This window comes from Peromyscus californicus, unplaced genomic scaffold, assembly GCF_007827085.1.
Source record: "Peromyscus californicus insignis strain IS unplaced genomic scaffold, ASM782708v3 Scaffold_15__1_contigs__length_86483966, whole genome shotgun sequence".
Classification (NCBI taxonomy): domain Eukaryota; kingdom Metazoa; phylum Chordata; class Mammalia; order Rodentia; family Cricetidae; genus Peromyscus; species Peromyscus californicus.
The window spans coordinates 47,243,813-47,269,233 of NW_026294447.1; the positions used below are offsets into that span (position 1 = coordinate 47,243,813).

At 42.7% G+C, this 25,421-nt stretch overlaps 1 protein-coding gene across 5 annotated transcripts in view; it reads right to left on the bottom strand.

The window, feature by feature from the left end:
• The window catches only part of Kcnk10 (potassium two pore domain channel subfamily K member 10), a 139,982-nt gene that overhangs the window by 41,043 nt on the left and 73,518 nt on the right, over positions 1 to 25,421 (bottom strand). For all 5 annotated transcript variants that reach the window (XM_052738711.1, XM_052738710.1, XM_052738709.1 and 2 more), the window contains exons 3-4: positions 20,565 to 20,682; positions 11,453 to 11,613 (exon numbers count right to left, since the gene is read on the bottom strand). In XM_052738711.1, the coding sequence (XP_052594671.1) occupies positions 11,453 to 11,613; positions 20,565 to 20,682 (279 nt within the window). The remainder of the gene's footprint in view (positions 1 to 11,452; positions 11,614 to 20,564; positions 20,683 to 25,421) is intronic.

The following is a 25,421-nucleotide window of genomic DNA, read 5'->3' on the forward strand; positions in this document are numbered from 1 at the left end:
CCTTAAAAAATAAGATAGACTGCTCCAAAACAATGACACCCAAGGTTGACATCTGACTTCCACATTCATAGGAATGTGAACACACCCAAGGTTGACATCTGACTTCCACATTCATAGGAATGTGAACACATAAACACAGAGAGACAGAGACAGAGAGAGAAATATACACAGAGAGAGACATACAGAGAGAGAGAGAGAAATACACAAAGAGAGAGACATACACAGAAAGAGAGAAATACAGAGAGACATATACACAAAGAGAGAAATACAGAGAGAGAGAGAGAGAGAGAGAAACACAGAGAGATATAAACACAGGAAAAGAGAGAGAAATACACACAGAGATATAAACACACAGAGAGCGAGAAATACACATGAGAGAGACACAGAGAGAGAGATACATACAGAGAGAGAGAGAGGGAGAGAGAGAGAGAGAGAGAGAGAGAGAGAGAGAGAGAAACACACAGAGACATAAACACACAGAGGGAGAGAGAAATACAGAGAAAGAGAGACGTAAACACAGAGATGGGGGGAAGGAGAGGAAGAGGTTGACCACTATTTGGGAAGTGTTTTACTTAGTTATATTTTTGGGAGGGTTTGATAACTTTGTTCTTTATAGAAGAGTGAAGATGCATTTTAAATCCATTAAGACCCCCTGAAGTGATTTCAGACAGCAACAGGAAATGCCAAGGGGACAGTGGGCAGTTATTAAGGATAAGCTGAGAAAATGGAAGACTATTCCATTAAATTAGTCCCCATCAGCTCAAGTGAAGGCTGAGTTGTTTGCCTGCTGAAGAATCATGGCTGAACCATCTATCTTTCTTTCTAACTTACTCATCAGAGACAAGCCTCGGGGCATTTCCTTTCTCGTTGAAAAATGACCTCATTCCCATAGTATAAATCTTCAAAGTCCTCATTAAGGACCCAACTGAGATGGGAGGGTTCTTGGTGGTGTTAGTGCGGCACTAAAGAGATGGGTCGCACCATTGATTTAGACACTAGAGCTCATGTAGAAGATTCCCACAAGGGGCCAGGATATGCACCTCTTGGATTGTCAAGCAAATTGGTTCCTTCCTCTCCACTTGGTTCTTAGCCGGGGAAAGTTTATCTTAAGATGACATTTATTGTGTCTGGAGACATTGGGGCTGATGTATCTGTGGACAGGGAAAACACTGGCATCTAGTGAGTGGAAAAAGCCAGACCCACCCTATAAGTCACAGGGAAACCTCATGCTAAAGAATTACACAGACCCAAACGTCAGTCATGCTAAGACGAAGGTAGCAGCAGCAGCAGCAGCAGGGATGAGGACACACCTGCATCGTGTGAGGAGTTCCCACAAACCCTTAGGAATCTCAACACACACACACACACACACACACACACACACACACACACACACACACACACGCATGCACGCACAAACATGCAAAGATTTTTCAAAAAGAGTCACAGTTTATTAAAAGCCACTTTTCACATTAATTTTAAGTCTGAGTATTATGAGAAAGAGCAACTCGAAAAGAAAGTAAGTCATCCCCAAGTGTGGGTGTGAGCTTATCAAGAAGAAAATTACAATTAAGCGTCTTAATATATATAAATATAATTTTGATGGCTTTCAAGATATATCTTGAAGGGTTATTAAAAATTCTGTCTCTTTCTCTCTGTGTCTATCTCTCTGTGTCTAGCTCTTTGTCTCTGTTTGTCTTTCTCTCTCTTTTCTCTCTCTCTCTCTCTCTCTCTCTCTCTCTGTGTGTGAGAGAGAGAGAGACAGAGACAGAGACAGAGACAGAGAGATGGAGAGACAGAGACTATAGCGTGGCTCTGGGGGTACCTTGGATGGGATGATGACCCAATAAGTTAAAAACCAGGAACCACAGGAGATTGTGTAATGCACGGGAAAAAACTGTATCATGGGCAATCATTAAGAGAAACTGTAGAGTCTGCTTTATGGTTGTCATTTATGTAGGCCACCCCAAATGTACATTTGGGGACTACCATTAATGCTAGATAATATGCCTAAACTAATTTAGAAGAGATCTGGTTGATACAGTTTTAAAATTATTTGTCTTTCCTTTTTTCATTTTAAAACAATTACCTCCCACCTCCTTCTAGCCCCTTAGGGAAAGAAAGAGGTTATTTATATTTACACTAGAATCTTCTCCCTGATAAAAAAAACAAAATCACACCATTCAACATTAATCCTAAATTTGCACTTTATATAAATTTATGAAGATTCTTTGCACTACAGTAGGTATATTATAGGCACGTGAACACACCCACACACATACACAGGCCCTCTCACACCAAGTTATAAACTAGAGTTCACCAATATTAAATCTTTTCTATGTCACTGAACTTCAGTCTTTTCTTAAACTGAAACCCACCAAACCCACCACTTTGCCCTCATCCCTGCCTATTTATGTACAATGCTGGCACACATAACTGGTACCAGAATACTGTCACAGCTAACAGGAATTAGATGCTGTAGTTGAACCTACAGAGCTGAAAATGACACTGATTCCAGAACAGTTTTCATCTTCTTGAGACAATGATCCTTCTACATTAACTCCTTTGCTGCTGAGTGTGACCTCAAGGGACAGAAGCCTCCTGCCAAGTGTGTTCTCCTAAGTTTTCCCTTGACCCGTGCTCCAGAATGTGATAGAATATTCTAGAACTCTGCCTCCCTCCACCTATCCTTTCCTGCAATCCACAGTGATGGACAAGCCTGTTTATGGGTCATCACTAGAAGATTACCATCAAATTCCCTGGGAGTTCCACATCATGCACCCCATCACACTCACTTCCCAGTCCTTTCATGTCCATCCCCAACCCTTGTGACCCCCCTCAAAAAAAGGAAAATCTTAAAAACACACACACACACACACACATCCAATTTGTGTTATCTATATACTCACTGGAGCATAGTCAAAAATTAGTCCTTCCACTCCCACATGCCTCCTTGCCAGAAGCCATAAACTGTGGAGAGCTACACTTCAGCATCCCCATCACATGTTTTAAGAGTTCCCTTTGGTGACTTCCTGTCTAGGCTGTTACCTTTGGGGAGTGGGGGTAGGGTTGTCACAGGCCTTCCTTGTCCCTCCCTCTCAACTATGTATCTACAGTCACCAATATCACATCAAGATAGCCTCCTTGCTCTTCAGTCATCTGGAGTACAGATCATGGGCCTCCATACAGTTTCTGATGACAGCACAGACCATGAACATGGCCCCTGGCTACAGTAGGACCATGGATCCAGACATGGCCTTCGGCAGCAGGACGGGTCCAGATATCACCATGGCTTCAGGTGGCAGCAGCTATCACCCTTTCTTAAGTGTTTGGAAGGCCAGGAGGGTCCTCACGTTTCGTGGTAGTAGATTTAGAGCAATGCATCATGAGAAAGCTGTGCCCAGACACCTTTGCCTCAAAAGACAAATAAACATTTCCATTTTGTCCTTGTGTGGTGGGAAGGCTAAGGAAGAAAAAGAGTGTCCCTAGGTTTTAGAAGAAATAGCAGAAAGCTTGCTGCTCGGTCTGACAGAAGGAGATGGCTGGCTCCTCCCAGAGGCCAAAGTCCACCTCAAAGAAAGAGAGTGGGATTCAGTCCAAACCGGACTTGGCTCTGCTAAAGCATCTTATCAAGTGGTGGTCAATGTTGCCCAGCAGAGCTGGAGCCCACAGCAAGGGAGGGAGAGGCTCCTCATTTCTAAACCCTGCTTTGGAATCTGGCACCAGGTCTATTCAATCTCAAGTAATTATCCTTCCTTGCTAACTGCCCGGATTTCCCTCTTTGGGATGGCAGGAAACTTTTTTCACTTACCCAGCAAGGTATGCTAAAAGATCTCAAACTCCACATTGGCTTCAGGATGTAGTTGAAAACAGTGTATCCGACAGTAAACATTTTTTGGCTCATCTAGAAGAAGCCTAACAGGATCACTGGTTCAGATCTACACGATGCTGCTAACTTAACACATGGCTTCAGTCTGGTGGCTTCACAAAGGACAGGCTCGGTTTTCTTGGATGTGAAAAGAGTGAGTCACAAACACAATAACATTTCCAAAAAAAAATGGATGCACAGGCCATCTGTATCTAAATTCCCAGGACGTTTGTCATTCTGAAATTGTCCAGGAGAGCAATCCAAGAAATATGCCAAGAGCATTTTCCCTATTTACAAATTTTTCTGTCATCTTTGGAGATCGAATGGCGCATTAGCCTTTGGGGCTGAGTGACTATCTCAGGATAATGGCCTCTCCTGGATGCCAAAACTTAAAGTTCAGTGGGAAGCCTCTCCTCCTGTCATAGTAAAGCCGATAGCCTGGGTATTGTCTAGGCTTCAAGGCTGACATGGTTGAGGGTAAGAAAGGATTGTCTGTCACCAGAGCATATACCAGCCTGTCCTAAATGACTCAAAGATCTCAAAGACCAGCTAATTTTTGACGAGTAGGAAAAAGAGACAATTTCCTGCAAAGTGGCTTATATGGCTTCCTGTTGACTGACACCAGTACATGCTAACACTTGCTTACCCCATCTTCTCCGCTCACAGAATTTGAATTCCACTCATTAAAGCGATATGGTTAGTCTCAAGGGATGGCAGATAATTCCTCTACCTCCAGGGTTTTCAAATTCCAGCAAGCACCAGAATCTCCTGGAGAGCTTGGTAAACACAGATGACTGAGCTCCAACCCTCCAAGAATATTCATGTCTAACACATTTGGGGGGGGGGCGGGTTCTGCTGCTGGACTGTTGAGGGACACATCAAGAGTCATTGGTCAAAGTCAACTCAATTGCCCTTTGCTGGATGCTTGCCTTCCTAACCTCTCTTACAACTGGGAATGGTCAAGTGATCCATTTCTAGTTGATGAGACAAAAAAAAGAAAAAAATTATGCCCATGCATGTGCATTGTGCACACCTGCCCACACATATGCACATATACAATACACACATGCATCTCTATAGATGTAGTAACAGAACTTACACCCTTCACAAAAATTAACTTAACATATATCACAGACTTAAATGTAAACTATGCAACTAAAAAAACACCTAGATAACAGAAGAAACGTAGCTGGCTTCAGGCAGGACTAACAATAGCCTTTTGAATAAATACCAAAGGCACATGCATTAAAAAAAATGGTCAATATGCCAGATTGTCTTATTTTTTTTTTTCTGTTTTGCAAAAGATGTAGTTAAGAGAATAAAAGGACAGGTTACACAGAATATTTTCAAGAGTCACATCTAATAAAGAGCTGTTATTCAAAATATTCAAAAGTTTTAAAACTCAACAATAAATAATAAAAAAAAACTGGACTTAGAAATAGGCCAAAGACATTAATAGAGATCTGTTAGCTGTCAAACAAGCATATGAGAATATATCCCATGTCATATGTCATTCGGGAATGGCAAATCAAAATAAAGAACTACCAAACACACTAGTTGGAATGTATGCAGACAACTCCAAATGCTGTCAAGGAAGTGAGGCAACAGGAAGAGAAAATTCTCATTTGTTCTTTATAGAAATGGAAAATGGTAGTGGCTTGGGAAAACAGGCAGGAGTTTTCTTAACACGAAGCGTGTTCATAAATCCAGTGATCATGTTTCCTGGTGTTTACCCAAAGGCATTGAAACAGTAGTTCCAGAAGCTTTATTCATATTGCCTAAAGCAGGATGCAAACAAGTTGTCTTTCAGTTGGTAAATGGATCGATGAACCAGATTATCACTCAGAAAAAAAAGAAAGTGGATTATCATTCAGCACTGAAGAGAAATGAGCTATTAAGCCATGAGAATTCCTGAAGAAAATGCCTATTGGACAGCAAACAATTGTTTATCACTAAATGAAGGAACCCCCTCTGAGAAGGCTCTATATTGTGAAGGCTCTATATTGTATAACTCCAGTTCTACTGCATCCAGAAAAGGCAAAACTCTAATGGCAGGAGACAAAGATCAATGCTTTCTAGGGCCTAGGAGAAGGAATGAGGTGAAGAGGCAGAACACAGGTAGCGAGGGCCATGAAAGTGTTCTGTGTGACTCTATAGTGGTGGGTCCATGTCATTGAACACTTGACCAAACACTGAATGTACAGCATTATGAGAGAGAACCCTAATATAAATTATGGACCAAGAAGTAATTAAGCCCCAAAGCAGGTTCATCAAATGAAATAAAAATGCACCACTCTGGTAGAGGGTGTGTGTGTGTGTGTGTGTGTGTGTGTGTGTGTGTGTGTGTGTGTGTGTGTGTGTTATACATATATATATATGCATATATGAATGGGAATACATATATACAGTAAATCTATATACTGTCCTTTCAATTTTGCTATAAATCTAAAACTGCTATAAAACATCTTTGAGAGAGACAAATAAATAAACAGATGTAATAACATTTTCAAGTGTCTCTTTTATCTTGCCTTAAAGTGGTTTTATGAAACCATGTTATCTGTTCCAACCATAACCTTCTTGCAACCATGAGGTAACAAGCTTCTGGATGAAAAGCCAAGAAAGAAAGAACTTGGATATGCTCGACACTGTGTGGCCAGCAGATCCCACTTAAAACAAGCTGCCTCCAGGCTTCTTGCCATATGAGGTAAATGAGTGTCCAAATGTTCAGCCACTGTTTATCAGCATTCAGAAGGCATTCCGGTTTTCCTAGCACCAGGATCAATGTTGTAGGACATGCTCTGAGCCTCTATCCTCACTTTCCAACCTGACCAGGGTCTTAACCTGATGGACTTAGGTGAGCGCCTTCTTCTCAGGCCCTGCTTTTGCTGGTTGTGATGAGCTTGCTATAAAGAGATGAGCTCGGTTTAGCTCTCCATAATGTAGTGAAGGTCAGTGGGGCAGATTGTCCTTATGGAGAAGGTCTCTGCTACCAATGATACCACAACTCTGAGGGTGCTGAAGACAGAATATCTATGATGCCTCTAGAAGATAAATTACTCCAGTGCCCAGCCCCTGTGACACAGTGACCTATTGATCCCATAACTATGTGATATAATATGGCTGACCTTTAAGACAGATTATGCTCATGGGCTTGATCTAATCTCTGAGCCATCAAAAGCAGAAAGCTTTCCCCCAGCTTGGCCAGAGTGGAAGTCAGGGCTATCCAAGGTGTGAGGAGGATCTAGTACATCCTTGGTTTTGAAGCTGAAGGGGCCTATGTGGCAAAGCATTTGGGTTAAACTAGGAAAATGGCTCTGTGGTGGTTTGAATGTCATTGATCCCCACAAGCTCATAGGGAGTGGCACTATTAGGAGGTGTGGCTTTGTTGGCGTGGGTATGGCCTTGTTGGAGGAAGTGTGTCACTGTAGGGGCGGGCTTTGAGGTTTCCTATGCTTAGGATACCTCCAAGTGTCTCAGTAGACTTCCTGTGGCCTGCATATCAAGACGTAGCCAAACACCACATCTGCCTGCATGCCGCCATGCTCCCCGCCATGATGATAATGGGCTGAATCTCTGAAACTGTAGTCAAGCCACCCCAATTAAACATTTTCTTTGTAAGAGTTGCTGTGATCATGGTGTATCTTCACAGCATAAAAACCCTAATGAAGACAGGCGCCTACTTGAAAACCAGCCAGGAAATAGGGCTTTCTGTCCTACAACCACAAAGAACCGTGTTTGTAGCTGTTCCCTCCAGATGGAAACATTGCCTTGTGGAGGAAGCAGAGAGGATCACAAGACTCATGAAATTCCCAATATTTGCGAGGACCCTGCTGAGGTTTAATAATCAGTCAGCAGCTCCTGGGAAGGGGGCTCTTCGGTAGTCTAGCTGCCTGCAAGGTGTGTGGGGAGCTCCACAGTGCAGCTTTTGTGGGCTGGCACCTAGTAGGACAGGGGTTTTGGTAATGCAGCTGCCTGAAGCACTCAGGCTTCCTTAAGTAATCCTCCATGCACTCTCCTGTAAGCAACCCCAAAACTCACTGGTCACTCAGTTAGGCTTAGGTGGAATTACTACTTTGGTTTGCCATTGCTTTCTAGGATGCATAGAAAGAGTACCCACCCCAGGAAAAGCAATGCAATGGTTATTGTTTCCTTTCCCAACTGTGAATGCACTTGGGACAGGTTCTCCCTCAAACCTGGAGCCTCATCTGGCCCAGCACCTTGACTTTGGCCTTGTTGATGCCCTGACCATATAAGACATATCTGCCTCACTTTCCTGAATAACTCCCTGTCTTTGATGGTTCTGCAAGGACCTGAGAGGGCCATCAGCATAAAAGTGAACTGGGTAAATGTTCAGGCTCGGCCCCAGAGTCTACTGAAGGGCCTTCTGGAAACAGTTTAAAAGAGGGGAATAGCATGCTCCCACTTGTAGTCTAAACTACATTACAGGAGAGAGCACTCCCAATTTGGTAGGCATACAGTAAAATGACTGCAATCTCTCCCCTCATGTAGAATACAATGACTAAACCTGCTAAGGGGAATTTGAAAGCTGAAATCCAATCCTTTCTTCTGTGACCAAGGAAACTGAAACCAAACTGAGCTACCAAAAAAGGGGAAATGCCAAATCAGTCATTTCTCCACGGGAATGCTCTAAGAACACTCCTGTTCCTACTGAGTGTTCAGCCACTACATCCATTTTTTTCCTATCTCAAAGGGCTGTGCACATGGCTAAGAAGCTCCTCCGAGGAGTTCAAAACAGCTCTTTGGAGACAAAGCCACTGTGTCTGAGTTAAGAAGACCTAAACATTTGAGAAACTGAGCACCATGGTTTCCATGGTGACCACTGAGGAGACAGGTGCACATTCTAATAAGGCTGGCTAGCCAGCCAGCACCCAGGGAGCAAAGGCTGTGGGACATTCCAGAAAAACTCACACATACACAAAATCTGAGTGAGTGGCTAGCCTGCCAGCAAATTCTCCTCTCAGGAGGAACAGTTCTGAGCTCTATGCTTTTGGTCCTGGGCCAAGTTCTTGCTTACCCATTATTTCATTTAGCCATCACCAAAACTTTCTAAAGTTGATTTGTGCTCTGTTACCTTTTGCTGATAAAGAAATGGCAGCAGCTTCCCGGGACTGCTGGGTTTATGAATGTGACTATGACCCAGCTATGTATCTTTTGTGTGTGTGTGTGTGTGTGTGTGTGTGTGTGTGTGTGTGTGTGTGTGTGCTTCTTTTTCTTTTTTTTAATTTTATTTTACATATCAGCCACGGATTCCCTTGTTCTCCCTGCTCCCGCCGCCCCCCCCCCCCCCCGCCTTCCCCCTAGCCCACCCCCCATCCCCATGTCCTCCATGGCAAAGACTCCCCTGAGGATTGAGTTCAACTTGGTAGATTCAAGTCAGGCAGGTCCAGTCCCCTCCTCCCAGGCTGAGCCAAGTGTCCCTGTATAAGTCCCAGGTTCCAAACAGCCAGCACATGCACTGAGGACAGGTCCCAGTCCCACTGCCTGGATGCCTCCCAAACAGATCAAGCTAATCAACTGTCTCACTTATCCAGAGGGCCTGATCCAGTTGGGGGCTCCACAGCTATTGGAAAAAGCACAGGGACAAATAGCCAAACGAATGGAAACGCAGCTATGTCTCTTGTTCCTCTCATCTGCTAATAAACCTCTTATACTGCCCCTCTGAGGAGCTCCCCTATGTCAGGGAAAGAGAGGTAGAGCCTAGGGTTTGGGGAACAGTCTGAGAGGTCCTATCTCCAAGGATGCAGCGTGCACTGATTTACAGCTTACCACTCACCCATTGTTATAGATTCTAAAAAAGTTTTCAATATGTCATTGTGAAAAATTGTATCATCAGAGGATGGAGAGCCAGCTTGGTCTGCAAAATGCCTGGCACACAAGCGTGAGAACCCAGGTACTATCCCCAGCATCCATGTAGAAAGCTGGCATAGTAACAAACATATATAATCCCAGTACTGTGGGGGAGCAGAGACAGAAGGGTCCCTGGGACTTGTTGGCTGACCCACCCAATTAAATCAGTGAGCTCTGGGTTCAGTGAGAGACACTGACTCAAGAAAATCTGGTGAGGATCAATCAAGGTAGACACCTGACATTGATGACTGGCCTCCACATGCACGCGCACACACACACACACACACACACACACACACACACACGCATGCACACGCACACACACAAATATGTAGTTAAGTTACCATAAGAAAGAATTCTCCGATGAAGGACAGAAAGACTTGAGAATGACATTGAAACTGAGCAAGCACAGAAATGGCTAAGCTACCCATAAGTTTTGTGAAGTCAAATGAATAAAGATGAGTTAAAGGACATTGGCAACCTTAGACCATTCACATCCATCCTACATGCCCGCTACAGAGGTCAAACATATCATCATTAGAAAATAAACTCCTCAAGTAGATGTTCTTAAGAGGAAAATACATACTAAGGTAATAACAATGCTCCACACCTTAGCATAAAGTAGAGCATTGGCGTCCTGTTGCTGAGGGAATGCTCAGCATTGAACGCCTAAACAAGGAGGAGCCATGAAGCAAGAGACATAAAGCACAGAACAGAAGACAGAGAAGTTCAGAATCCAGGGTCTCCTGGAGACGCTACAAGAATAAAACAAGCGAAAGAATTCTAATAATGAAACAGATGGGTTCATATTTCTCTACATCATTTTAAGAAGAATAAGGAAACCATCTTCCAACTTTTTCATTTGTTAAGTAAGAGAGTGTAAGAGTGTGTGTATGTATGCATGTGCACACTTGTGCACACCCTCATGTACATGTGAATATAGCTCATAGGTGGAGGTCAAAAGATAATTTGTAAGCGTCGGTTCTCTCTTTCCACCTTGTAGGTCCTGGAAATTGAATTCGGCTTGTTGTGCCCCCACTGAACCGTCCAGCCTGCTTACCATCTTCCATCTTTAAGGGAAACTAAGCTATGATTGAAATGTGATAAGTGTTGGATAATGTGATCTTAAAAGGCAGGGCCTCTAAAGAGGTTAAGTCATGAGGACTCCTCCTTCACCAACAAGGTGAAAGGCCCTCTAAAAGAGTCATCCTGCCATGTCAAGCCTTTCTTTCTTTCCATCCATCCACCATATGAGGTCTTAGCACCCTTCTCTCTAGAGGTCACAGGGACAACCACACCTCGAAAGGGGAACACAGCCTCTCACTAGGTACATGAACCTTGATCCTATACATCCAGTCTCCAACCTATGGGAAGTAAGTGTCTGCTGTTTGTATGCCTTCCTGCCTCAGGCCTTTCATTATAGCAGCATAAACAGACTAAGACATTGAGTGTGCCTCACCTCTTTTTGGGAAATTTGTGTTGGTACTCCATACGTAACCTTCTTTGACCCTGTAAATACCACCACAAGGCAGGAAGTTATTCAAGGAAAAGACATTTAGGTAGAGTGGTCTTTCTACCATCGGCCAAAAGAGAAAACACAAGCATCGCATTCACCTCTTTCATTCAGACAGAGCCCCTGCTGCTGCTTCTAAACCCTGGTAGGCCGAAGCCCATCACGCCGCCGGCAATGAGGGTTTAAATTGGTGCAGTACTCACTCGGAAAACCTTTTCCACTCTTGCGATGCTTTTGCCAAAGATGGTTCCAAGTTGGTCTCCGATTCCAGCCAATAAGAAACCAAAGAGAGGGATCCCAAAGATGGCATATAAAATACAAAAGATTTTGCCTCCTTCGGTGCTGGGAGCAATATTCCCATACCCTGGGGAGAAAGAGTAGAGGGAGAAAGGGAACGCAGTGAGGTGGCAGAGAAAATAGAGCATTAACCAAAGAATCCCCAGAATTCATGTTGTCCAAAGCCCTTTACAACTCCAAACAGTGTCTCCTTGCATCTCTCCCTACAAATAGTCTCCGTGTTTCTGAGAACTTAATACGTTTAAGAAATGTGTGGTCAGCCTGAATTGCATTTCTGATGGAAAAAAAATGGTACTTTGCTCTTCAGAAACATCACACATCATGGACACGATTGAACGGCCCAAAAAGTTTCACCTTTGCCTCTGTAGACAAAAGCCGCTTGTTACAGTTCTGTCCCATAAGCATCCTCTTTGCCTGGACTTGCTGCATCCAACATCTGCTCTCACAGAGTAATAGGTGCTGAAGGTTAAAGAGGGAATATGGTCTACGACAAACTCACAAGGGTCAAGTAACTGGTCCTTCCCTAACCTGGGAAGCCTGCTACTCGGGAAAAATGAGAAAGCAAGGACTCTGTGTCTCTTTCCCCCATTGACAGTGAAATCTAGCTGCGTCCAACTCTCTTTACTAGAAATGGCACACAATCCCTGGCTCTTGCATCTCCACCCACTACCCTTGCACCCAGAGCAATCAGAGCTAAATAAATGTTTGGAGATAGAATAGATGTTTGAACACAAAAGATTCCATCTATAGTCAGGTCAAAAAATGAGTTTCACATAGTATATAGTTGTTTGAAAATATGAACATCTTCATTCTTAAGAGTTTTGCAATTATGTAAGTAATTCAGGTATACTGAGTGTTGGACTTTGTGGTGGTTTGGAAGAAATTGGCCCCCATAGGCCCATAGCGACTGGCACTATTAAGAGGTGTGGCCTTGTTGGAGGAAGTGTAGCCTTGTTGGAGGAAGTGTGTTACTGGAGGCTGGCTTTGAGGTCTCAGATGCTCAAGCTAGGTTCAGTGTGGCAAGTCTCTTCCTGCTGCCTGAGGATCCAGATGTAGAACTCTTAGATCCTTCTCCAGCACCATGGCTGCCTGCATGTCACACTTCCTATTATGATGATCATGGACTAAACCTCTAAAACTGTAAGCCAGCCCAAATTAAATGTTCTCCTTTATATGAGTTGCTGTGGTCCCGGTGTCTCTACGTAGCAATGGAAACCCTAACAAAGACAGGCTTATTCCATATAAATGGGGCTGGTGAGAGTATTACTGGAAGAAGCAGGCTTATAATAGTAGTACAATTTACATAGGATGAAAGCCTCAAGTAATTGATAGTCATTTTCTTGTCAATTAGCATTACACTCTTACAATAGCCACTTAACATTCTCCCTAGTTCAGGCAGTTCAAGTGGGGCCTGTTTCTGAATCCATGCAATGGGTGAGGTATTGGTCCACGGCAAGAGATACATTAGAGAACATGGCACAGAAAAGAACAATGTTCTCAGCATGGCCAAAAAAGAAAAACATGTTCTCGGTTGCCCATCACTTATGCTCCCATGGGCCTGCAGAGCTCGCTGTTAGATTCTGCCTTGCGGATGAGTCACTTGGCTATTTTCCTTAACAATTTTCTGTTCAGAGTCATTCAAACCTCTTACCACAAATTATTTAAATTGCACTCTCCATTTCTTAGATGGGTGTGCAGGCAAGACTTCCTAATCTTATTTTCTTTTGCTCACTATCGTGTTGATTTAAATGTGCAACAAAACTCCTGGGACTTTTTCTCTACGCTTTCAGGAGCTTGGACAAAATCATCCTGCCAAGTATACTCACCTAGAATAATCCGATTTTCACTGACTTACTCTGTTAGAAAGAGAACAAGCCCGCCTCTGCAGCTTCACATTACAGGAGCTTAAGGCAAGCCTTGGAAACATTCTAGAAGCTCGTAGAGATACTAACCATTTTAGCTTGACTGTCCCACAACAGCTTCATTTCAGGGAATACAGGTTTTCTTTTAGTCCTTCTCAGAAGGATATTGCAAAAATGAGCAAACTGAAGTATTGAGACTCCTGAGTATGCATTTGTTAATCCATACAAGCTCTGCACATGTTCTCCGGTGTGCTCACAGAGCATGCTGGCATCACCCTAGAATCGCTAGCAAAAAGCAAGGAGGTTTCATATCCACTTCATAATACCTCACTGTCCTTTGACCCAAGTCTTATGGTATTGGAAACATTCAAGAAAAAAATGTGGGGAAAAAAAAGAGTATTTAATGATGGCAGTAGCAGAACTGATTCATGGACCAGAATGCCACAGTAAAATAAAATTGAAGTTCTCCAGCAAGGGTGTTAATAAGGCAATATTCAAATATATCATGTATGTATGTATATATGTATGTATGCATAAATGTATTTAGTTGACACAGTGTGTGTGTGTGTGTGTGTGTGTGTGTGTGTGTGTGTGTGTGTGTGTGTGCATGGGTACCTTGAGCTGGGTTAGCTCAATGACTTAAGTGGATCCATGGTCATGGTGGCTGGGTAAACATGGTGCCTCTTAGGCAGCAAAATACCAGTGAGGCTGAGAACTAGAGGAGATAGCTCACCTGCTGCTCAAAAAGAACTAACTTGGCACATCAGAACTAGGCGCAGGGAGAGCAAAGGCAGCCCAGAAGTCCCTCTACCAACCAGCTGCTTCTCACTCTAAGCAAAGGATGACAGCAAGAACATTGAGAAACAACAAGGTTGTGTCAGCAGAGGACCAGACAGATCTCAGTTCTGATCACCCCTAAGTAGAAAACATCTCCAAGTCCTTAAAGAAAAAGCTAGTGTTGAAAGACTTAGTCCTGAGACATAAAGAACTTTCCACATGCTCCTTATGTGCCAAAATGCCCAACTGTGACTATGGAACCAGCCTGGTCTGTGCTTGCAGGGATGTTCTATTGCATGCATGAACTGTGTGAGTCAACGCGTCCTCACACTTAGGAAGGTCCCGTGTAGGGGGCCAAAAAGTCTTTGTGCGTACAGATAAGCACTGGGGAAGCCAGAAAAAGGTAAGCACATAACCTGTTTCTTCAGTGGAATGAGGTGCTTAGCTGTTCCTCCTGGAATGCTGGGAATGGATGTTAGTTTACAACCTGATGATCCTTTGTTGTCTAATGAGCCAGGCTCTAACCCTATCTCCCACAATTTAAGCTTTACTTATCCTAAACCTAAATCTTGAACGTTACTTTTAGGCCATTAAACTCATCCCTATGAGTGATGTCACTTGAATTTTACAACTAGGTAACTTTTATGTTATCTTTGGGCCAGGCCAATCCTGACACTCACAGGCACTCTGTTTACCTCAGTTATTCTCCGTAGACCCTAAATCTTGGACACTATATCTGAGTCAACAGTACCTATCTTTGTCTAAAAAAAAAAAAAGCCAGATGTATTTTGTAAAGAATAGCAATGTAAACATGTCTTAAATTTATTGTGTACTTGGGGCTGAGTTAATTGTTACCAGGAAGCTTTTTTTCCAAAATTGTTCTGTGCTTAAATATGGCTAGAGTAAATGATCTGGTGTCAGACTCTTGAAGTCTTGAGCTAGCAACTGCTGCCTAAATCAGACTGAACCAAGTGTCATTCTTCCCTCAGACGTACCGTTTCTCTGACAGTTGTAAACCTGAAGGGACCTTCCACAGTCCTGTGCTTGATTAAATGTCCTGTTTCTCCCAAGTTGATATTCTTAATTACTTGTTAATAATGAACCATGTGTTCCTATTTTGCACCAAGCCCTGCTGGTCCTAGCCAATGACGTTGGGTGAAGACACTAGGCTCCACTGCTTACTTCTTGTGACATAATGGGTAAGTTGTTGAACTTTTTCAGGCCTCATTCTCACCATTAGTAAGAATGTGATCATTTCCTGCCTTTCTGGAAATGATGATCTGTGGAAAAGCATCTACACACAGGCGCGAACATCATCCCTCCAGCTTACAAAAGCTAGCTGCTATGGATCTCCCAGCAGAGGCAATAATCGAAGGCAAAGGGGACTTCTCATATCAGAATTAGATATGAAGAAATAAACAGGTGTAAGGCACCCTTGATCTATACCAGTCTTCCTTCTGGTCAGGCTACTGGTTTGGAAATGTTCCTAAATGTATTTATTTTGCCGCATGACTATTCCCAGATGCCCATAGAAGACTAGTTCCAGGAGTCCCTGCAGATAACAGAGTTCATGGATATTCCATTCTCTTACATAAACACCATATTTGATATAAACCTAAACACTTTCTTCCATATAATCTAAACCCTAATGCATTGTAAATGTATGTAAATCTCTGTTAGACTGTATTGTTTAAGGGATGATGAGATGGAAGAACAGTCCAATGTGCATACATTTTTGTTTGAATACTTTCAATCCATAATTGGTTGACTCTATATGAAAGCAGAGATACGAAGGGCTAATGGTACAAGCATAATCTCTGTATATATCTGCACATTAAAGGCTCTTTTAAAAGGTGTATTGACATGGAGTCATAGGGCCACTTTTCAGAAAAGGCCATTCCTACACGCATAACTTCATGCTGCTCATGACAGTCTTCCTGGAAAATGATTTGGCACACCCTTAAAAGCTCTGTGCCCTTTGACAGAGCAACTTCGTTGGACCTTTTCCAAGGAAACAACCAACCTCCTGCATAAAGGTTTTAACTGCGATGTTAAGAGGGTCACAAAAGGAGCAACATCTTAATCTCTCCACAACATGTGACTACAGTATGGGTAGTGAGCCCAAGGGGGCCATCGAAGATGGGCTTTGCCAAGAACTGCGAAGCTCTAGCATTGCTAGTAAGGAAAATGTGATCAATATTAGCTCACAAACTATATGACCTGGAGCAAACAGACCAGGATATGAGCTGCACAGTTAATGAGATAAAGCTTCCCAGGATAACTGCTCCACTTCCCTGACTCCTGAAGAGTGGACGGCCTTTCAGGGACAGCTGAAGAATGACCAGCCCTGAGATTACTTGGAAGCCTCGTTGCAAGCCTTGCAATGAGCTTACCATAAGTACTTGGCTTTTTTAAATTTGGCAATTTGTTTTCTCACCTCATTCCTTCTTACATTATATTAAGCTATTTTTTTTAACTTCTCTAGCTACATGGCTTTAAAAAGATCCTCTACTCTGGAATTCAATCTTACTCAGCTAAATAGTACCCAACTTACAATTCGTTATGTCTCAGTTAAGAGGAAGAAAGGGAAAAGTCACATTTACTAAGCTGCATAGAACAAGGACCCAGCCTGCCGTAGACTGTGAGTGGTGGGTTATATTTTTGTTTGTTTTTGTTTGCACACTGGCTTTGTAGTGGTTGCCTGTTGGTAGCCAATCTTTGTGATTTGGAGTAAAGGTACTGGTCCTATGCACAATTGGTCAGGCATAGTGGCTAGTCTCTTTCTACAGAGGAAATGGCCTCTTAAATAGCCAAGACAAGGACACATGAACCCAGAGACTCATCCAACATGCATCTCTGCCTAAAACTTGAATCAAGAGCGTGTGGCCCAAAGATGGCAGCCACAGTAGAGTGCCAGAAGAGTCAGGCACTGATCGTGGGGTCAAAGGATATTTATGGACCCTCTATGAACTCTCTTCTATCTGTGCACATTGGTGAGGAATGTCTAGATTACAGAAAATCCAATGCAGACCAACTTAAGCCTACACAATGGGAAATCCCACTGACCCAAGAAAAACAGGAAATTTAATATTTTTCTTAGTATTTTGTAAGTAGCTCCATTCAGAGCTCACAGGGCATGAGTAGGAACCACTTACCTCTAGCCCTTTCCTTACTCGAGTAGTGTTAGCTCAACTCTAGACAGAGTAACCCACCAAGGGAAGACAGCAAGGGGCATTAGAGTGACTTGGTCTTCCCTCTCCAGGTTTACCACCAGTAAGAAAGTGAGGAAGCCATTCCCTCTAGAGGTCAAGCAAAATCCCAAGAAGTTCTTGTTGGCAATCTTTGAACTGGTAACTCTGGCCACAAAACTGAATTTCTTTGTATAGATAATGCCATTTTCCCCAGAGCCTAGGGGTCATGAGTATGGAATGGGGGTCATGGGTGGAAAGGGGAGATTGGATATACTGTTGTTGAGACAGAGATGAATTTTTTAAAAAAAATGTATGAGTGATGGGTGGCTGGAAAACCAAGTAAGTACCATTAGTAAATACCATTAGTATTTTATTGAAAATCATGCCAATACTTCAGAGGCCAGCATAGACATTGCTATTTCAATGCATCAAACAAAACCCTGATTTAGCACTTTCATGCAACAAGGAAATAAATAGGTTTTTCCCAATCTATTATTTGTAATATCCCCTAATATCCTCATGGATCCAATACTGGCACTTGAAAGTATTTTCCAAAGTATACCTTTTGAAATGGCCAAGACTCTCCCAACTTTAATTATTTTGCAAATCCTTTAAAAATGCCTGTGCCTTTCTTCATTCTAACAACCAGACTGTCAAACATATTCTAGCATAACATCATTCTTATCTGATGGATGACTGCAATGTCCTTGGGTTGGCTCAGGTTCATAGTGCATGAGGGTCTAGACCACATGCTTTCTCTGTTGGGTATAGTGAGTCTGTGAATTCCGGTGGCCTCACCTGATCCAGAGGTCACGGAGGCTTCTGGGTGCAGACCTACATGTATAATGGACACTTGGAACTCTGACAATAGCTGGTATTAATGAATTTAAGAATTGAAAATGTAAAATAGTTTGTCATCTAATTAGATTAAGAGAGTTGGTGGTTAATTTTAGGTGCTTATTTGACTGGGTTATGAATACCTAGAAAACTGGTAAAGCATTATTACTTGATGTGTCTGTAAAAATGTTTCTAGATGTTTCCACAGGGCATTGTCATGTGAGTTGAGGAACTAAGTGTGGAAGATCCATCCTCATTGTCGGCAGGATCATTGGCTGAGAGCTTGTATAGAACAAAAGGGGGAAGGCATGGAAAAGATCTCTCTCTCTGTCTCTCTCTGTCTCTCTGTCTCTCTCTGTCTCTCTCTGTCTCTCTCTCTCTCTCTCTCTCTCTCTCTCTCTCTCTCTCTCTCTCTCTCTCTCCCTCCCTGTCTCTCCCACACATAGGCACATACAGCTCAGATACATCTTGCTTCTTCTACCCTTCGACATCAGAAGTCCAACCTCTCTGGCCTGTAGTCACCAGGATTTATACCACTGCCCTTGTGGACTTTTAGCCCTTTGGCCTCAATGTGAAAGTTTTACCATCAGCATCCCTGGATCTGAAACCTTTGAACTTGAGCTAAACCATCTAAAAGCACTCCATGGCTTCCATTGCAAGTAGCCTGCCAAATGGATCTGTCTTGGGCCCATGATTGCAGAAGTCAATTCCCCTGCCCTGTGTCTATACACATATCCTCTCATTTCTGCTTCCCTGAAGACCTCAACTGATACAAGTCTCAGTAAGAATGACAATTCTCTTTCCTTCTGAATGTTTATGTCACATATAACTTTTTTGATTTCACTAGTATAGAAGAACATATTATACCTTATGATTAGATATTAAAACAAAAACAAAAATGCATGCCTCTAAAACAACTCTTCACCTCTAAAGCATGCCCACACTGTAAACCAAAGTTAAGAGCTTTTCAAAAGAAGTAGCTGGGCCTCAGAGAGAACCAGAGTAGAAAGATACTCCCAGGAAGGTTAAAGCCACCTCAGAGTCTCCTCCTGACACTATCTTCTGAGTTCTAGAACCACAGCTGTGCACCCTCACCTCCAAATTCTCCAAGAGCCTCTCCTAACTCCTGAGGGTGATTTCCAGCCAGACAAATGACGAGGGGGAGCTAATATCATCTAATGATTAATAAACTAATAAAAAGAAGAGATGCACCAACACTTACACAGGTTAACACAGAGCAAGTGTGAAGATGGGGGCTAGAGACCAGACTGTAAATCCTTTGCTCTTGCCTCCTATGTAGAATGGGTGCTGCTTGGAACATGCAAAAAGAAACAGAGATGCTGGGCAAGCTTACTGACTCACTCCGTGGACTAGGTGAGGGCTCACAGTTATTATTTAAAGCTGACAACTCACAAAATAGAAGCCACATTAATCACTTTAAGGCAAACATTGAAAAGACAATGTCAGCTAAATTGTGTGGTGGAGAAAGATGGGAAAGGGAAATGTCATCACTCATAATCAGGATCTAGGCATACTGGCTAATGACTAGAGCATAGAGGTTATTATATACGATTTTAAAGTAACCCCTGAGACAAAAACTCACAGTACCTGAGCATCCAAAAACATAAAAAAATAAATGCATAAAATAAGGTTGACACTGTCACCGAAAAGCAGTCATGATGGTGAGGGTCAGCTGCAAAGAACATGTGCCACAGTCAGCTTCAGGCAGATACCCAGTTTTTATGTAATTAAACTATCGTAGGAAGATAGAGACAAAGAAAGTGGAGCCCTCTGCAAGTGGAATGGGAAGGAAGGAAGAGACCAATGCTTTTCCACTTGCACAGTGGGAAGTTGAAAAACAATCCCTAAAACTGGAAATTCTAGAAGTAGCAATAACAGTTTGATATTGAAAAGCACAGAGGTGGGTATTGAAACCATCAGACAAAGAGATGCAAGCTATTTTCTCTGGAACAATTTAAAAAAAAACTGGAGAGGGGAAAAGGTTTTTTTTTTCCCCATACCCAACTTTGTAGAACATTTTTATACCACAATATACAATTCGACCAAGAAGCACAATCTTTAAAATGGAATCTGAGCACAAACAGAACAATCTGAGTTCAATTGGTCAATCTGTACATTCTACTCATGCCTTGGCATTAGGGCTCCTTCAGTTAAAACGCTTTTCTGAAGTCTTCCCCCATGCTTTGGTTTTTATTGAAAGCACCCACAACAGCCGTGTTCACTTGACCAAGTAGGGAGAACCTGGCCCCACATCTTAAGAAGGCAAATTCTGTCGAGCCGTTCCTCAGAAGGGCCTGCAGAGGAAAAACGACTGGTAAGCGAATGGATACCTATGGTCGTGATGACAGTTCCAGCAAAGAAAAAGGCACTTCCGAGGTCCCAGTGACTGCTGCTGTTGGAAGAGTTTCCTACTGGGCTGACTCCTGCGTTGTCAGCATCGAGCGCGTGCTGCAAAGAGAGGGAAAGGCACAAGAATGGGTTAGGAGGAATTTTTTTTAAGCTCCTGATACACTGCTGTACGGCTCACGAACCTGCAAGGATCTAGACACCGCCGGTGACGCAGAAGAAAGGAAGGACATGCATCAAGGGGTCGCACACACCCGTGAAAATCACAAGGTGACTTTTAAGTGGGAGAAAAGTCTAAGATTTAGAGTATTTATATAAAAGTTTATATAAATGTATATAAAACTTACAGGCATGGGTGGCCTCAGTTATGCAAAATGCATACATACTACCGTGTGTACAGATAGGTGTCTAGCAGAATATTCACCCAAAGTGGTCGTTTCTGGAAAGGCGGGTCATAGGTTTCTTTTACACTCGCCTTCTTTCTGTATTGTTAAAGTGCTTTCCACTGAGTTTCTTCCAAAAGCACAGGAGTCTGAAACTCAGGCACCAAGTCAGACCAGCTTTGTTCTGCCTGTCATTAATACCAGGATCTTAGGTACTTTATCTCAACCTCTCTAAGCCCAATTAACTTATTTGCAAATTGAAGGTGAGACCTTCACTTGCATAGCTATAAGGATTTAATGAAGTGCTCCCTTTAATATTCTTAGCCCTTGCCTGTTTTTGTTAGGATTTACCAAAGACAACCACGTGATTCAGGGACATGGTTGTTCAAGGTATAAACATCATAAAGTGAGCCAACACAAACAAAAATCACTATATCAGTAAGTTTACTGGGGCCACCATCATGGATGTGGCCCGTTTTTGACGGAACTGTTGTGCAGTACATAGTTATAACACCAGTTCCATTGGTATCATTGCCCACGCTCACCCTCACACACAACTACTACTTTTTTATCACACTGTTGAAATTGTGTTTGGGGGGAGAGGGTGTGCAGGCACCACAGTGCACACGTGGAGTTCAGAGAATGGCCTGAGGGGGTCAGGTCTTTCCTTCCAGCATGCAGGTTCTGGTGAGGGAACTCAGACCATCAGGATTGGCAGGAAGCCCCTATTACCCCAGAGGCCACCTCACCAGTCCTTCCTTCTTTTTTTAATTAGCCTGAATGACTCCTCAGTGACCACTGGAATCCATACTCTACCTCAATATAGCCACTACATTCTCCACAATAATGCCCCAGCCATGGGAATGCCCCCAGTCCATGGGGTGCCCCCTCACTCCCCTGTGCCTTTGATTACACTCTCCCATAAACTATGCCCACCACCCAGGGTCTAACTCAGTCCCCTCTTTTCCCCACAGCCTCAATCTATGCATTACAGTTCCACAGTTACCCCCTTCCCAGCTTATGCTTGTACACCAAGCCCGCATCACCCCAAACTTCATCCCCAGCTTCAGCATGAACAGGAGGAAGATAAACCCTCTCAGGGGCCCTTCCCGAGCTGGTCCTGCCATCTTGCTTCAGGTAGGGTGCAGAAGGAGCTGCTCTCATGCATCTCAGGCATCTGCAGTCCACAGTCGTGGGCTGTAATGATGAACCTTCCACCTGGGAGCTTCGCAGGGGCGGGGGTTGGGGGGAGGTGACAGAGGCATGAGCTACTTAGAGAGATTGAGACTCCAGATCCTGGGCAAAGTTGGAATCATCCGGTGTAGAGAGGGCAAGGCACAAATAATGAGACACGTTTCTCTTTGTCCTCAATGGTGCCCGTTAAACTTGGCTCAAACAGATGCATAGTGGTTGTCACAAATCAGAGGACAACTGGAAGGTCCTTATTCTCTTCAATATGAATGCTTAATGAGATCACTCAGGCTTTCTAGGACAGGGATAAGTGACCTGTTCTATAAACTGCCACACGGTGAATATTTTATTTAGCCTTGGCAGGTTACATAGAGTTTCTGTGGCTTATTTTTTTTCTTTCTGTTCTTTTATAAATAACTGCTTAAATATGCAAAAATATCTTTCCTACTTCAGAGGTGGTATGAAAACAAGCGATCGAATAGATTTTTGCATGCAAATAAGGCTGCCTAAGTGACAGGGTGAAGACATTCTCTGTTTAAGTCTGTAGTCTAATCCTCCTTGCCCCTTGGAACATGAAGTATTATGAAGGTGAAAGTAAGCTATGGTTTCTATAATTAACGCTAGCACCCCAGAATTTAACATCAGCTATATGGGCTGTGCACAGATGCTTTTGCCAATGGTTTGAATCAGCATTGAGTGACAGGTGGTGCATTCTGATCTACTGTGCATTGGTACATGTACATGTGGGTGTGCATGTACGTGTGGGGGCCAGAGGTCACAACTGGGTGTCCTCCTCTATCATTTAGCAGCTTGGTTTTTTTTTTGTTTGTTTGTTTGTTTGTTTGTTTGTTTTTTAAACAAGATCTCTCACTGAGCATGGAGCTCAACAACTGTCTAGACTGGCTGGCCAGCAAACTCTGGGATCCTCCTGTCTCCCCTTCCTCAACACAGACATTACATATGTATGCATCCCACCTCCACCTAGTTTTTATGTGGATGCTGTGGTCCTCACACTTGTGTAGGAGGCTCTCTGCCAACCAAGCCATCTCCATGGCCTCTACTCTGCTTCTGAGGGAGACAGGTAGGAAGGGCTAAAACCTCACTTCACTGTGCTGTGTGAGAGCTATCCAACCATGCCAGACAGTCTGAACCATGGTTTCTATCCATCCTCATTATCTATCCACCTCTGATGGCTCCACTCACAAATTATACCTCCAGGACAGTTCTCGGCCTCAGTCACTCCGGCTTCAAATCACACCACCAATACCCAGTAATTTACATCTTCCATAAGACTTGAGAGTTTATGTTCAGTCAAGTCTCACAGAGCTGCGAATTTCACACAAACATCATAAATAAACCCAGCACCACACATAGAATACAGATTTGCAAGAAAGACAAATGGGAGTGATTATTTTTATATCGAAAGATCTGAAGTAAGACGCCTTTTCAAGTTTCACTTTTCTTGAATAATGCAGTTAATGAATATTTGATTTTTTGGCAGGTAACCCTCAAAGGAAGTGTTTATCAACTGAAAGGGGAGGGAACTAACACTTCTCAAGCACCCGCATTGAGCCAGGTACATAAGAAGTACCACTAAGTTTATTCCTCCCCCGAGTCCCGAGAAGTTGCTGTCATTCCCACTTCAGTGATGCTGCAACAGGCATGGGAAAGTTGACTAATCCATCTGAGGTCACAAAGCCAGGAAGGAGAGAAGCCTTGACCCAAACCCCGTCTAGCCCAAAGTGGATAGTTTTGCTCCATTCTCTACACACGATACCCAGAATGCACTCCACTTCTCCTACTTCCATCCTCATGTCCACATGAAGATGAAGCATGGCCATTGTCCTAGAATGTAGGCAGGAGGGACCTCACAGGGGTCAGTAACTTGGGTACTTGCAAGGAGCACCTCCCCTTGATAGCCAGCTATGACTTGTTTCATATCTCTGAAGTAAACTCCCTTCTTTCCCCTAAATCACATATAAAGTGGGCAACATACCCCAATGCCCAGAGAAGCAGTTCTATGGAGATTTTATATGAGTTGCTTTGGGTATTGTGAGCCCACTGATGATCTGAACTAAATCACTACGAGCAAGACTTGGAAATAGAAAGAAGGTGAAAATATGCTTTCCAACGAGCCTCCAAACTCTTGGTAAGGCTTTAAACGTTTGATTCTATGTAAAATGAAAATGATGGGCCAGTCAGTGGTGACGCACACTTTTAATCCCAAAACTCAAGAGGCAGAAGTAGGTGGATCTCTGTGAGTTCAAGGCCAACCTTGTCTACAAAGGGAGTTCCAGGACAGCCAGAGCTACACAGAGAAACCCTGTCTTGAAAAACCAAAAACGATAGATAGATAGATAGATAGATAGATAGATAGATAAAATCAAAATTATAAACCTGGTTGTAACTATTATTTAAATTTGGAGGGTCAACTCTTAAAACTGTAACTGATAAAAAATACTATATTTCTGAGGTACCATGTAATGCTTTAGTATATGCTATGCATTGTGTAAAGTTCAACTACAGTAAACATACTTACACCCCAAATTGTTATCATTTACTTATAGTGAAACTACTTAAAAGTTTATCTAGCATTTTAAAATTATATACAATAGAGACATTGCTTTAACCAAATAGCAGTAATTCTAAATGAGTCTATGGTTTTAATATTAATTTGTGTTTTAAATTAATTTCATTTTAAATTATTAATTTTATTTAAAATTATTAATTAATTTCATTAATTTTTAAAGTACTGCCCAATAGTTTTAATGGTTTGAGCTTAAATAAACATTTTATAATTAAATGAATTTTCTTTAATGCTCTTATTGTCTTTGTATTCATGCTACAAAAGTCAAGCTAAAGCTGGGTATGGGAGTATGCCCCTTTAATCCCAGAACTTGGGAAACTGAGGCAGGAAGATCAGGAGTTCAAAGCTACATAGAGTGCTAGGCCCACCTGGGCTTCATGGCACTATCTCAAGACAAAATAAAGGGGGGGGGATAAGAAAGCATCCAGGATTTCGTGACCATTTGAGCATACAGGTAATGAGATGACACAGCTGAACTGTGTAGAGTTGAGTTTGAGAGGCGTTGTCTGGGGCTGCGGAGACAGCTCAGAGGTAAAGCACTTGCCTAGCTGTTCAAGGTTCTAGCTAGTACCTCAAAGTACCAGTCCCTCAACTCCAGTACCTCAAAAAAATAAATAAATAAATAAATAAAAATAAATAAAGTTATATGTGGTGAAAATTCAACTGACATTAATATCAAT